Source organism: Aquarana catesbeiana, linkage group LG09 (genome assembly GCF_042186555.1).
Source record: "Aquarana catesbeiana isolate 2022-GZ linkage group LG09, ASM4218655v1, whole genome shotgun sequence".
NCBI lineage: Eukaryota > Metazoa > Chordata > Amphibia > Anura > Ranidae > Aquarana > Aquarana catesbeiana.
Window position 1 is genome coordinate 319,976,105 of NC_133332.1, and position 13,009 is coordinate 319,989,113.

General features: G+C 45.9%; 1 protein-coding gene across 4 annotated transcripts in view; it reads left to right on the forward strand.

Moving 5' to 3' along the window:
• Positions 1–3,877: 3,877 nt before the first annotated feature.
• The window catches only part of EDA (ectodysplasin A), a 94,986-nt gene continuing 85,854 nt past the window's right edge, over positions 3,878–13,009 (forward strand). For all 4 annotated transcript variants that reach the window (XM_073600771.1, XM_073600773.1, XM_073600770.1 and 1 more), the window contains exon 1: positions 3,878–4,180. In XM_073600771.1, the coding sequence (XP_073456872.1) occupies positions 3,938–4,180 (243 nt within the window). In that variant the 5' untranslated portion in view covers positions 3,878–3,937. The remainder of the gene's footprint in view (positions 4,181–13,009) is intronic.

Consider the following 13,009-nt stretch of genomic DNA (forward strand, 5'->3'; position numbering starts at 1 on the left):
GATGCGCCATAAGAAACGCCAACAGGATTGACGGCTCCAAGAACGAACGTTCCCAATCCGGCCTCCTAACTACTCCTCCGACCTGCTTCATTGGTTACCAGAATAACGTGTTTGTAAACCCGATCAATAAAATCTCACAGAATATCTAACAGATTATTATTGTCATTTCAATATTCTTTTATCAGCAGCTTTCATTAAAGTTAGAAGTTATCCCCTGCAGTACTCCCTTATTACCACAAGATGCCCTCAGCGTTCCAAGTAATATGAAGCCCAACATCAGTCACTGGAGGTATAGAAGTGCTGGGTGTCATAGGACCGCCCCCTGAGGGGGGATAGGGGTGTCATAGGACAGCCCCCTGAGGGGGGATAGGGGGGTCATAGGACCGCCCCCTGAGGGGGGATAGGGGTGTCATAAGACTGCCCCCTGAGGGGGGATGGGGGGTGTCATAGGACCGCCCCCTGAGGGGGGATAGGGGTGTCATAAGACTGCCCCCTGAGGGGGGATGGGGTGTCATAGGACAGCCCCCTGAGGGGGGGTAGGGGGGTCATAGGACCGCCCCCTGAGGGGGGATGGGGTGTCATAGGACAGCCCCCTGAGGGGGGATAGGGGGTCATAGGACCGCCCCCTGAGGGGGGATGGGGTGTCACAGGACAGCCCCCTGAGGGGGAATAGGGGGGTCATAGGACCGCCCCCTGAGGGGGGATGGGGGGTCATAGGACCGTCCCCTGAGGGGGGATAGGAGGGGTCACCCTGCATCATATTTTCCCTATATGATATTATTATTATATAATATTTAATTTGTATCATTATATTATATTACTATGCCAGAGTATATAATATTATATTGTTATACTATATTCAATTATATTAATTGTAACCCCATATATGATATGCCATTATATTATATTATTATGATAATATTATGCAATATGATATTATTTTGTTAGAATTTATTACATTATATTAATTGTAACCTGATATGATATTATACTAATATTATCCTATTATCATATTATATTCAATTATAATATTTGTATCCCTGTAAAATATAATATAATATTTTATACCTTGCTATATGATATTATATTGTTATATTATATTCAATTATTTTAATTGTAACCCTAAATGATATGAGATTGTATTATTATAATATTGTGCTATATGATATATTGTTTTACTTTATTCAATTATAATAATTGTAACCCAATATGATATGATATTATAATAATAGTATGCTATATGATTTTATATTAAATTATATTATTTTTATCCCTGTAATATATAATATAATATTTTATTATATTATATTATTAAAATATAACACTATATGATATTATATTATAGAATTATGCTATATAATATTATATTGTTATATTATATTCAATTATATTAATTGTAACCCTGTATTATATTATATTATATTGTTATACTATTATGCTATATCATATTGTATTGCTATATTATATCTTTTAATGTTTTTATTATATTATATTGTATAATTTGTATCTTTGTACTATATAATATTATATTATAATATTATAATACTATACTTTATGTTATTATATTATTATAATATAATGCTATATGATATTATGTTGTTATAATTTATAGTTATAAAATGACACGGGGACACTTCCTGTACTAGGGTGGCACGGGGGTCACTATCTGTATGGGGTGACACAGGGGTCACTTCCTGTTATGGGGTGACACGGGGTCACTTCCTGTTATAGGGTGACACAGTGTCACTTCCTGTATGGGGTGACAAAGGGGTCACTTCCTGTATTAGGGTGACACAGGGAGTCACTTCCTGTATGGGGTGACATGGGGGACACTTCCTGTATGGGGTGACACAGGGAGTCACTTCCTGTATGGGGTGACACGGGGGTCACTTCCTGTTATGGGTGACACGGGGGTCACTTCCTGTATTAGGGTGACATGGGGGTCACTTCCTGTATTAGGGTGACACGAGGTCACTTTCTGTATTAGGGTGACACGGGGGTCACTTCCTGTATGGGGTGACACGGGGACACTTCCTGTATGGGGTGACACAGGGGTCACTTCCTATATGGGGTAACACGGGGGTCACTTCCTGTATGCGGTGACACGGGGGACACTTCCTGTATGGGGTGACACGGGGGTCACTTCCTGTATGGGGTGACATGGGGGTCACTTCCTGTATGGGGTGACACGGGGGTTACTTCCTGTATTGGGGTCACTTCCTGTATTAGGGTGACACGGGGATCACTTTCTGTATGGGGTGACACGGGAGTCACTTCCTGTATTGGGGTCACTTCCTGTATTAGGGTGACACGGAGGTCACTTCCTGTATTGGGGTGACACGGGGGACACTTCCTGTATGGGGTGACACGGGGGTCACTTCCTGTATTAGGGTGACATGGGGGTCACTTCCTGTATTGGGGGTGACACGGGGGTCACTTCCTGTATTGGGGTGACACAGGGGTTACTTCCTGTATTGGGGGCACTTCCTGTATGGGGTGACATGGGGGTCACTTCCTGTGTTAGGGTGACACGGGGGTCACGTCCTGTATTAGGGTGACACGGGGTCACTTCCTGTATGGGGTCACTTCCTGTATTAGGATGACATGGGGGGTCACTTCCTGTATGGGGTCACTTCCTTTATGGAGTGACACGGGGGTCACTTCCTGTATTAGGATGACATGGGGGTCACTTCCTGTATGGGGTCACTTCCTTTATGGGGTGACACGGGGGTCACTTCCTGCATTAGGATGACATGGGGGTCACTTCCTGTATTAGGGTGACACGGGGGTCACTTCCTGTATTAGGGTGACACGGGGTCACTTCCTGTATGGGGTGACACGGGGGTCACTTCCTGTATTAGGGTGACACAGGGACACTTCCTGTATGGGGTGACACAGGTCACTTCCTGTATGGGGTGACACGGGTCACTTCCTGTATGGGGTGACACGGGTCACTTCCTGTATGGGGTGACACGGGGACACTTCCTGTTTGGGGTCACTTCCTGTTTGGGGTGACACGGGGGACATTTCCTGTATGGGGTCACTTCCTGTTTGGGGTGACACGGGGGTCACTTCCTGTATTAGGGTGACATGGGGGTCACTTCCTGTATTAGGGTGACACGGGGGTCACTTCCTGTATTAGGGTGACACGGGGGACACTTCCTGTATGGGGTGACACGGGGTCACTTCCTGTATGGGTGACACGGGTCACTTCCTGTATGGGGTGACACGGGGTCACTTCCTGTATGGGTGACACGGGTCACTTCCTGTATGGGGTGACACGGGGACACTTCCTGTTTGGGGTCACTTCCTGTTTGGGGTGACACAGGGACATTTCCTGTATGGGGTCACTTCCTGTTTGGGGTGACCCCGCTCTCTCGGTGGCCCCGGAGGTCCAGGCGTTGTCACCCCATAACAGGAAGTGACCCCCATTTCTGGGATTATAATGCATTTCTAGACTTCACAGGAGATGAATCTTCCTAATGATTTGTTTACATGCGTTGCTATGGAGAAGCCGCCATGTCCGGGGACGGCCGCTAGGCGGCAGCACTGGGTTCGATTCAAACACTGTGGGCGGAGTTACGTCCATCTGGCGTAATCATTTGCTGCGATTGGGTCAAATCCGTATAAGGGGCGGGGTTGCGCCAAAGGGGGACGCGGGCGTGTTGTGGGCGGCCCTGCGGTGCCCGGGCTGGAAGGGCGTGGCCTCTCTTAGGGGACGTCCTCGCGGGCGTGGTTTAGTCCTCTGGTTTGTTGCGGGTCTGGGCGCTGCGGGGCGTGGCTGGGCGGTGAGGAGGACGGAAGATTGGCCGAGCCCCGGCGGGTGGGCGTGCCGCAGGCGGTGTGGAGTTGGTGTCGGAGGGCGTGGCCTGTCAGTCAGGGGTTGTGTGCGGTGGAAGGTGGATGGCTCCTCCGCCATGATCCGGTGAGGAGAAGGATGGCGCCCCGGACTGACCCCTCCCTGTGCCCGGACTCCTCGGGGTGCGCCTGGCCCGGACACTGCCGCCTCTTCCTCGGCCTCTTCGCCTTCTCCATCTCCCTTCACCTCGTCACCATCTGCGGATACCTGGAGCTCCGCCGGGAGGTGGGCCGCCTGAGCCGGGAGGGGGAAGGGAGGAGGAGGAGCGGCCTGCAGGGGGACGACCTACCAAAGGGGGGGGAGGAGCCGGACCGGAGACAGGTGAGAACCCACCTCTGTATTCATACTAGCTGGAGTACAGACCTCTGTATTCATATTGTCTGCACTGTGTACAGATGGAGTACAGACCTCTGTATTCATATTGTCTGCACTGTGTACAGATAGATGGAGTACAGACCTCTGTATTCATATTGTCTGCACTGTGTACAGATAGATGGAGTACAGACCTCTGTATTCATATTGTCTGCACTGTGTACAGATAGATGGAGTACAGACCTCTGTATTCATATTGTCTGCACTGTGTACAGATAGATGGAGTACAGACCTCTGTATTCATATTGTCTGCACTGTGTACAGATAGATGGAGTACAGACCTCTGTATTCATATTGTCTGCACTGTATTCATACTAGCTGCACTGTGTACGGAGAGCTCAGAGTATAGACCCATGTGACAGATAGTTGGAGTACAAACTAATGTATTTATACTGGCTGTAAAGTGTGTACAGATGGAGTACAGAAGTCTGTATTCATACTGGCTGCCCTGTGTACAGGGACCTCTGATTATAAGTGGAGATGAGATGGTCCCATAGACTTCTGTAGGGCTTTGTCACAAGGCTGGAGAGATGAGATGGTCCCATAGACTTCTGTAGGGCTTTGTCACAAGGCTGGAGAGATGAGATGGTCCCATAGACTTCTGTGGTGCTTTGTCCCAAGGCTGGAGAGATGAGATGGTCCCATAGACTTCTGTAGGGCTTTGTCACAAGGCTGGAGATGAGATGGTCCCATAGACTTCTGTAGGGCTTTGTCCCAAGGCTGGAGAGATGAGATGGTCCCATAGACTTCTGTAGGGCTTTGTCACAAGGCTGGAGAGATGAGATGGTCCCATAGACTTCTGTAGGGCTTTGTCACAAGGCTGGAGAGATGAGATGGTCCATAGACTTCTGTGGTGCTTTGTCCCAAGGCTGGAGAGATGAGATGGTCCCATAGACTTCTGTAGGGCTTTGTCACAAGGCTGGAGAGATGAGATGGTCCCATAGACTTCTGTAGGGCTTTGTCACAAGGCTGGAGATGAGATGGTCCCATAGACTTCTGTAGGCTTTGTCACAAGGCTGGAGATGAGATGGTCCCATAGACATCTGTGGTGCTTTGTTCCAAGGCTGGAGATGATCAGAGATGGTCCCGTAGACATACAGGCTTTTTCTCAAGGCTTACCAATGTAAGGAACATTCTTCTCACTGATCACCAATGTAAGGAACATTCTTCTCACTGATCACCAATGTAAGGAACATTCTTCTCACTGATCACCAATGTAAGGGACATTCTTCTCACTGATCACCAATGTAAGGGACATTCTTCTCACTGATCACCAATGTAAGGAACATTCTTCTCACTGATCACCAATGTAAGGAACATTCTTCTCACTGATCACCAATGTAAGGAACATTCTTCTCACTGATCACCAATGTAAGGAACATTCTTCTCACTGATCACCAATGTAAGGAACATTCTTCTCACTGATCACCAATGTAAGGGACATTCTTCTCACTGATCACCAATGTAAGGAACATTCTTCTCACTGATCACCAATGTAAGGAACATTCTTCTCACTGATCACCAATGTAAGGAACATTCTTCTCACTGATCACCAATGTAAGGAACATTCTTCTCACTGATCACCAATGTAAGGAACATTCTTCTCACTGACCACCAATGTAAGGAACATTCTTCTCACTGATCACAATGTAAGGAACATTCTTCTCACTGATCACCAATGTAAGGAACATTCTTCTCACTGATCACCAATGTAAGGAACATTCTTCTCACTGACCATCGCATTAATGTACCATGAGATGTAGATCTAGGAATTATTAGCAGAGGGTTCCCTGGGTTGGGAAGGTTGAGAGGCTAATATAGAGTGTAGAACAAGTATTGATTAGTGTCACGTTAAAAAAACAATGTCATGTAGAAAAAAAAATTTGATTCACCAAAACAGGAGTAAACATTCATAATTTAAAATAACCCATTAAGTGAAAACGACGCATGTGCGGCTGTTTTGTTCTCAACTCTGCAAAATATAATCACCGGCGGGGAAGTTACTTCTGTTGCATAAGGATTCATAACTGCAGCAATTGTGAGAAGACGACTTCCATTGTATAACCAGTCATAGGAAGTAGACTTTTCTTGTGTGATGATGATATTTGGGGTGTTTATTTGCCGATAGTAAATTGGTTTATGGTGAATCAATATGTACTAGATGGCCAGTCCTCTGCTTTTAGGATTCAAGAGGTTCAGCTCCCCCCGTTACTGACATATGAATAAAATGAAGCATACAGCCATACAAAGGTACTACTGTCAATACTCCATCATACAAAGTGCTCTTCCAGCCTTGTGGTAACAGTCTGGAGAAGACCCTTTTTCTCTTCCAGCATGACTGTGCCCCCCCCGTGTACAAAGCCAGCTCCATAAAGACATTGTGTGACCAGTTTGATGTGGAGGAACTCCAGTGTCCTGCACAGAGCCCTAACATCAACCCTACTGAACACCTTTGGGATGAATTGGAACCCCGACTGTGACCAAGGTTTTCTCATCCAACATCAGTACCTAACCTCATAAATGGGCACAAATTCCCACAGTCACCTTTCAAACTTTTCTGGGAAGCCTTCCCAGAACAAAGCCAGCTCCGTAAAGACGTGGTTTGACCAGTTTGGTGTGGAGGAACTCTATTTTCCTGCACAGAGCTCTGACCTCATCCCTACTTTTGGAAGCCCTTTGGTATAAGGTCTTCTCATCCAACATAAGTACCTGCCCTTTTAATCTTACGAAACACCCTTGGAATGAGGTAGTCTCATTCCAAAGGTGTTCAGTAGGTTTGAGGTCATGGAGGAACTCAAGTGTCCTGCACAAAGCCCTGACCTCAACCCTACTGAGCACCTTTGGGATGGATTGGAATGCTGTTGGTGACCAACATGTGATGTATTCTCGTCCATCATCAGTACCTGACCTCACAAATGGGCACAAATTTCCATAGACTTCCTCCAAAATCTTGTGAAAGCCTTCCTAAAAGAGTGGAGGATTGTACAACCACAAAAGGGGGCAACTCAGTATTAATGGCTTTGGTTTTGGAATGGGATGTCCAACAAGCTCATATTGGTAAGTGGCGGAGCTTGCACGGCCTGCACAGAGCCCTGACCTCACCCTACCGAACACCTTTGGGATGAATTGGAACACCAGTTGTGAGCCAGGTCTTCTCATCCAACATCAGTACCTGAGGGAGACATGTTCATACCCCATCATACATAGACACTGTAGACAATTGTTCTCTTCCAACCATGTGGTAAGTTTGTTGAAGACCCTTTTCTGTTCCAGTATGAGTGCCCCCCCCCCCCCCCCACTTGTGTAGTATAAAGCCATCTCCATAAAGACATGGTGTGACCAGTTTGGTTTGGAGGAACTGGAGTGTCCTTCACAGAGCCCAACCCTATTTTTGGAAGGCATTTGGTATAAGGCCTTCCAATATAGTTTGTTGAAGACCCTTTTCTGTTCCAGTATGAGTGCCCCCCCCCCCCCCCCTGTGTAGTATAAAGCCATCTCCATAAAGACATGGTGTGACCAGTTTGGTTTGGAGGAACTGGAGTGTCCTTCACAGAGCCCAACCCTACTTTTGGAAGGCCTTTGGTATAAGGTGGTCTCATCCAACATCAGTACCCGCCCTCAATCCCATGGAACAACTTTGGTACAAGATCTTCTCATCCAACATCAGTACCTGCCCCTAACCCTACTGAATATCTTTAGGATGAAAGTTTCACAGAGGTGTTTAGTAGGTTTGAGGTCATGGAGGAACTTGAGTGTTCTGCACAGAGCCCTGACCTTGTCCCTACTGAACACCTTTTGGGATGAATTGGAAAACCTATGGTTAGCCAAGTCCTTTTTTTTCCATTTTTTTTTTTTTTGGCACCCAACGAGGGGCCTTATGTGCATGCCAGGTCTTTTTGTTCAACATTAGTACCTGATCTCACAAATGGGTACAAAATTCCACAGACACCCTCTAAAATCTTGTTGAAAGACTTCTTAGAAGAGTGGAGACTCTTGTAGCCACAAAGTTGGGCCAGTTCCTTTATTAATGGTCATGGTTTTGAAATGTAATGTCCAGCAAGCTTGAATATATGTTATGGTCCAAAATCTTGTCAAAAGCCTTCCTAGAAGAATGAAGGATGTTCTAGCCTTCAAAGAGTTCTTCCTAAAATAATAATAATAATTTTTTTTTTAGGCCATCTAGTAAGTGTTTGAATGTTTGTCAATTACAGATATATAAATTTACTGTATATACACATGATTCCAGTGAATTCAATACTTGTGTTTTATACGATCTTCTGTCCTCTTGGTGTAGGCACCGGCGACATCACTGTGTCTCAATACGGGACCCTGAGAAAGCCGAGAAAGCCAAATCTCACGAAAACATCATCAAGCGTTATGTGTTCTCTTGGTATTTGGGATCCTGACCCTTTTTCAGGATTTCGAGAGAAGCCTCGGTGAGGTCACTCTTGCACGGGGAGGCCCATCAGAGGTTGTCATGCCTGTTAGTTTTCGAGGTTGTCTTTTTTTTGTTTTTCATGGATTGGTTGGCACGGTTTATGGTTGGGTTCAGGAAAATGTATCTCCATACGTGAAGGAATTTCTGCACTTTGTATTGTGATCTGCCTGTTGGATGAGGGATTTTATAAAGAGTCTAAAACTTTACACCTACCAAAAAAAAAAAACTCGACAATGGTGTCTTCCACCTCTCTGTTCTCACAATTTCCCATTTAGGAATTTAACAAGCAGAAAGTATCAAACAGAATGTGATAATGAGGTATGTCAGGTATGGCACACTTCTAAAGTATTTTCTTGTTGCTATCCCGAAAACCATTGATTGTTTGGCACACGGATCTGCCTGTGAGCAGTTTTGGCTTTCTGTGATGGTTTGATCCCTTTGTAGATGTATTTGTTGATCTGATCTAATTAAGTTTTTACGTAAATTCATTACCTTGTGGCTGCGAGGTGTTTTGAAACTGAGAACTGAATTAAATGTACTGGCATGGCAAGATTATCTTCTCTTTTAGTTGGAAGGTGTGTGTGTGTGTGTGTGATCGCTTTCTGTCTTCAGTCCTCGGGTTGTGATTGGAGGTGCGGAGATGATCCCAACAGGACGATGATCTTTGGGTTAAGCATGTACAGTCATACTCAAAAGTTTACATACCCTGGAAATTGTGAAATTTTGGCATTAATATTGAAAATTAATATAATACAAGTTCTACAAAAAAGCCCCGATTACAATATGCCCAACAACACCTTGGCATGCCTCATTGGGCTTTTTTGTGGCATTGGTGCAATAAAGGCTTCCTTCTGGCAGCTCAACCATGCAGATCTTTTTTGTTCAAGTATCGTTGTATTGTGCCCCTTAAAAACAACCACACCATCTTTTTTCCAGAGCAGCCTGTACTTTTACCTGTGGGTGTTTCTTTGTATCCTGGGCAGTTTTTCCGCCAGTTGTGGCTGCAATCTTTCTTGGGTCTACCTGACCTTGGCTTGGTATCAAGAGATCCCCAAATTTTCCTCTTCTTAATTTAATGATTGAACAATACTGACTGGCATATTCAAGGCTTTGGATATCTTTTTATATTCTTTTCCATATTTGTAAAGTTTCATTACCTTGTTACGCAGGTCTTTTGACTGTTCTTTTCTACCTCCTCATGGCTCAGTGTCTAGCCTGCTTGGTGCATCCATGTGAGAGCTAACAAAAACTCATTGACTATTTATACACAGACACTAATTTAAAAAGCCACAAATGTGGGAAATTAACCTTTTTAATTGCCATTTTACCCCGTGTGTGCCACCTTCTGTGTCTGTACCAAGGCCAAACATTCCAGGGTATGTAAACTTTTTATCAGGACCATTTACGTGATTTCTGTTATCATTAGGATTTAAAAATGATAAAAAAAAAAACCTCTGATAATAAATGGCTTCATGTGATCACTATCCTTAAATAAAGGACAGTTTTTTTTTTTTTTTGGGCATGATCAGTTGTATTTTCAATATTAATGCCCAAATTTTACAATTTCTGCCAGGGTATGCAAACTTTTGAGCACAACTGTATCCTTGGGCCACTGGCGGAAGACTTCTAATGGTTGAGACAAACAAAAGGCTTTATATTAAATTAAAATTTGTGGAGATGCCATCTGAGGTCCAAATCTCATGTATGTGTGTGAAGACTCCAACATCTCCTTTTCTACAACGATGTCCACACACCCACACTTTACATTTTTCCAGTTTTTTCCCCATCTTTTACATCACAGTCCCCCCTTCCTATATCAGTGTCCTCCCCTTTTTTACATCAGTGACCTCAGCCCCCCCTTTTTTATATCAGTTTTCCTTACATAAGCCCCCCTCCCTTCAGAAAATAGTCACCCACCCCTTCACACCACACTTCCCAGTCCTCACTTAAGCTGGCCATACATGGGGTCAGTTTTTCTTGTTGGGTTTTTTTTTTTCTTTTTATCATCCAGGGAGCAAATCGAAAAAAAAAAAAAAAAAAAAAACCCTCCCCGCTGGCGTTTATTCTATTCTGACTGCTGGACTTTTGGCTGTCAAAATACAAAGATCTGCAGCCGGTCGGAGGAAAATTCTCCAACAAGGCCGGCTTGAGGGAAGTCGATCAGTAAATTTCGACCCATCTGTGGACCAGCCTTACAGAGAAGGGCAGAGGGTGGGAGGTTCACTCGGTCTGCATGGAGGGTGGGAGGTTCACTCGGTCTGGATGGAGGGTGGGAGGTTCACTCGGTCTGCATGGAGGGTGGGAGGTTCACTCGGTCTGGATGGAGGGTGGGAGGTTCACTCGGTCTGCATGGAGGGTGGGAGGTTCACTCGGTCTGGATGGAGGGTGGGAGGTTCACTCGGTCTGGATGGAGGGTGGGAGGTTCACTCGGTCTGGATGGAGGGTGGGAGGTTCACTCGGTCTGGATGGAGGGTGGGAGGTTCACTCGGTCTGGATGGAGGGTGGGAGGTTCACTCGGTCTGGATGGAGGGTGGGAGGTTCACTTCGGTCTGGATGGAGGGTGGGAGGTTCACTCGGTCTGGATGGAGGGTGGAGGTTCACTCGGTCTGGATGGAGGGTGGGAGGTTCACTCGGTCTGGATGGAGGGTGGGAGGTTCACTCGGTCTGGATGGGGAGGGTGGGAGGTTCACTCGGTCTGGATGGAGGGTGGGAGGTTCACCAGGTCTGGATGGAGGGTGGGAGGTGCATCAGGTCTAAATGGAGGGCGGGAGCTTATCCAGCTTTTCAAAGTAACAAGTGGGTGATTGGTTACTAGGACAGTCCCGTGTTTTAACAACCAATTACCTGCTACTTAACATGAAAGGTTGGACAGCTCCTGCCATCTATCAGACCTGAGGCACCTCCTTCACTCTGCCCTGCTGTGGGGGGGGGGGGGGGGGGGGGGGGGGGGGGGCGGCTTCGGTGGCAGTTAAGAGGAGACCTGGAAGGGGGGGCTGAGTAAAGAAGAAAGGAGAAAGGCTACAGAGTAACGTAATTGCAGTGGTCCGGATAGGACGGGCACTCAGTCCAGGTGTGGACCGCGGTCCGCCATTCAGTGATGCCTTCTGTATAGTGAAGATAAATGCAATACATTGTATTAATATATCTGAATTTATTTGTATTTAATTTATTGCTACAGAGGACTCCGTTTTTTTTTTTTTTTTTTTTTTTTCTACATAACCAGTACAATGCTAACAGCTTATTTTTTTCCACAAATCAGATTTCATGCTTCGTGGCAATGGAGATGTTTGCATAGCTGACTGTTGGCTGTTTGTGGTGTCCCATGTTCTCTTGTGTTGCTGTTGGAGGAAAGTGCAGGGAGAAAGTCGCACTTTTCATTTAACAGGAACAGAATAAAGCAGAAGAGCGCAAATCCCTACTGCGCTACAATCCGCACTTTATTAGGACATAAGAATCAATGAGTGCGCACTCACAATAACCAATGATCACCAAACGGCGTTGTACATGAACCAAGGAGACGAGATGGTCCTCCAAGAGATGGAACTAACATGACCCTAAGTCAGACTAGCTGACGAATTTTTAAGGGACATGCTCTCCTCAGAGACATGTCCCTTTGAAACGCATCAGCTGGTAGTCTGACTTTCACTGTATTGGCATCCCAGTCTTAGTCCGTAGGGTTCAATATTGAGTTGGCTCCACCCTTTGCAGCTATAACAGCTTCAACTCTTCTGGGAAGGCCGTCCTCAAGGTTTAGGAGTGTGTCTATGGGAATGTTTGACCATTCCTCCAGAAGAACATTTGTGAGGCCAGGCACCACCCAAGCTCGCTCATCCATGTCTTTATGGACCTTGCTTTGTGCACTGGTCCAAATCATTTGGTGGAGAGGAGATTATGGTGTGGGGTTGTTTTTTAGGGGTTGGGCTTGGCCCTTAGTTCCAGTGAAGGGAACTCTTAAGGTGTCAGCATACCAAGGATTTTGGACAATTTCAGGCTCCCAACTTTGTGGAAAGGCCAGTCAAGTTCCTCCTCCCCAAACTCGCTCATCCATGTCTTTATGGACCTTGCTTTGTGCACTGGTGCGACATCATGTTGGAACAGGAAGGGGTCATCCCAAAACTGTTCCCACAAAGTTGGGAGCATGAAATTGTCCAAATTGTCTTGGTATGCTGATGCCATAAGAGTTCCCTTCACTGGAACCAAGGGGCCAAGCAAAAACCTCTGAAAAACAACCCCCCCTCCATAATCCCCCCTCCACCAAATGATTTGGACCAGTGCGCAAAGCAAGGTCCATAAAGACATGGATGAGCGAGTTTGGGATGGAGGAACTTGACTGGCCTGAC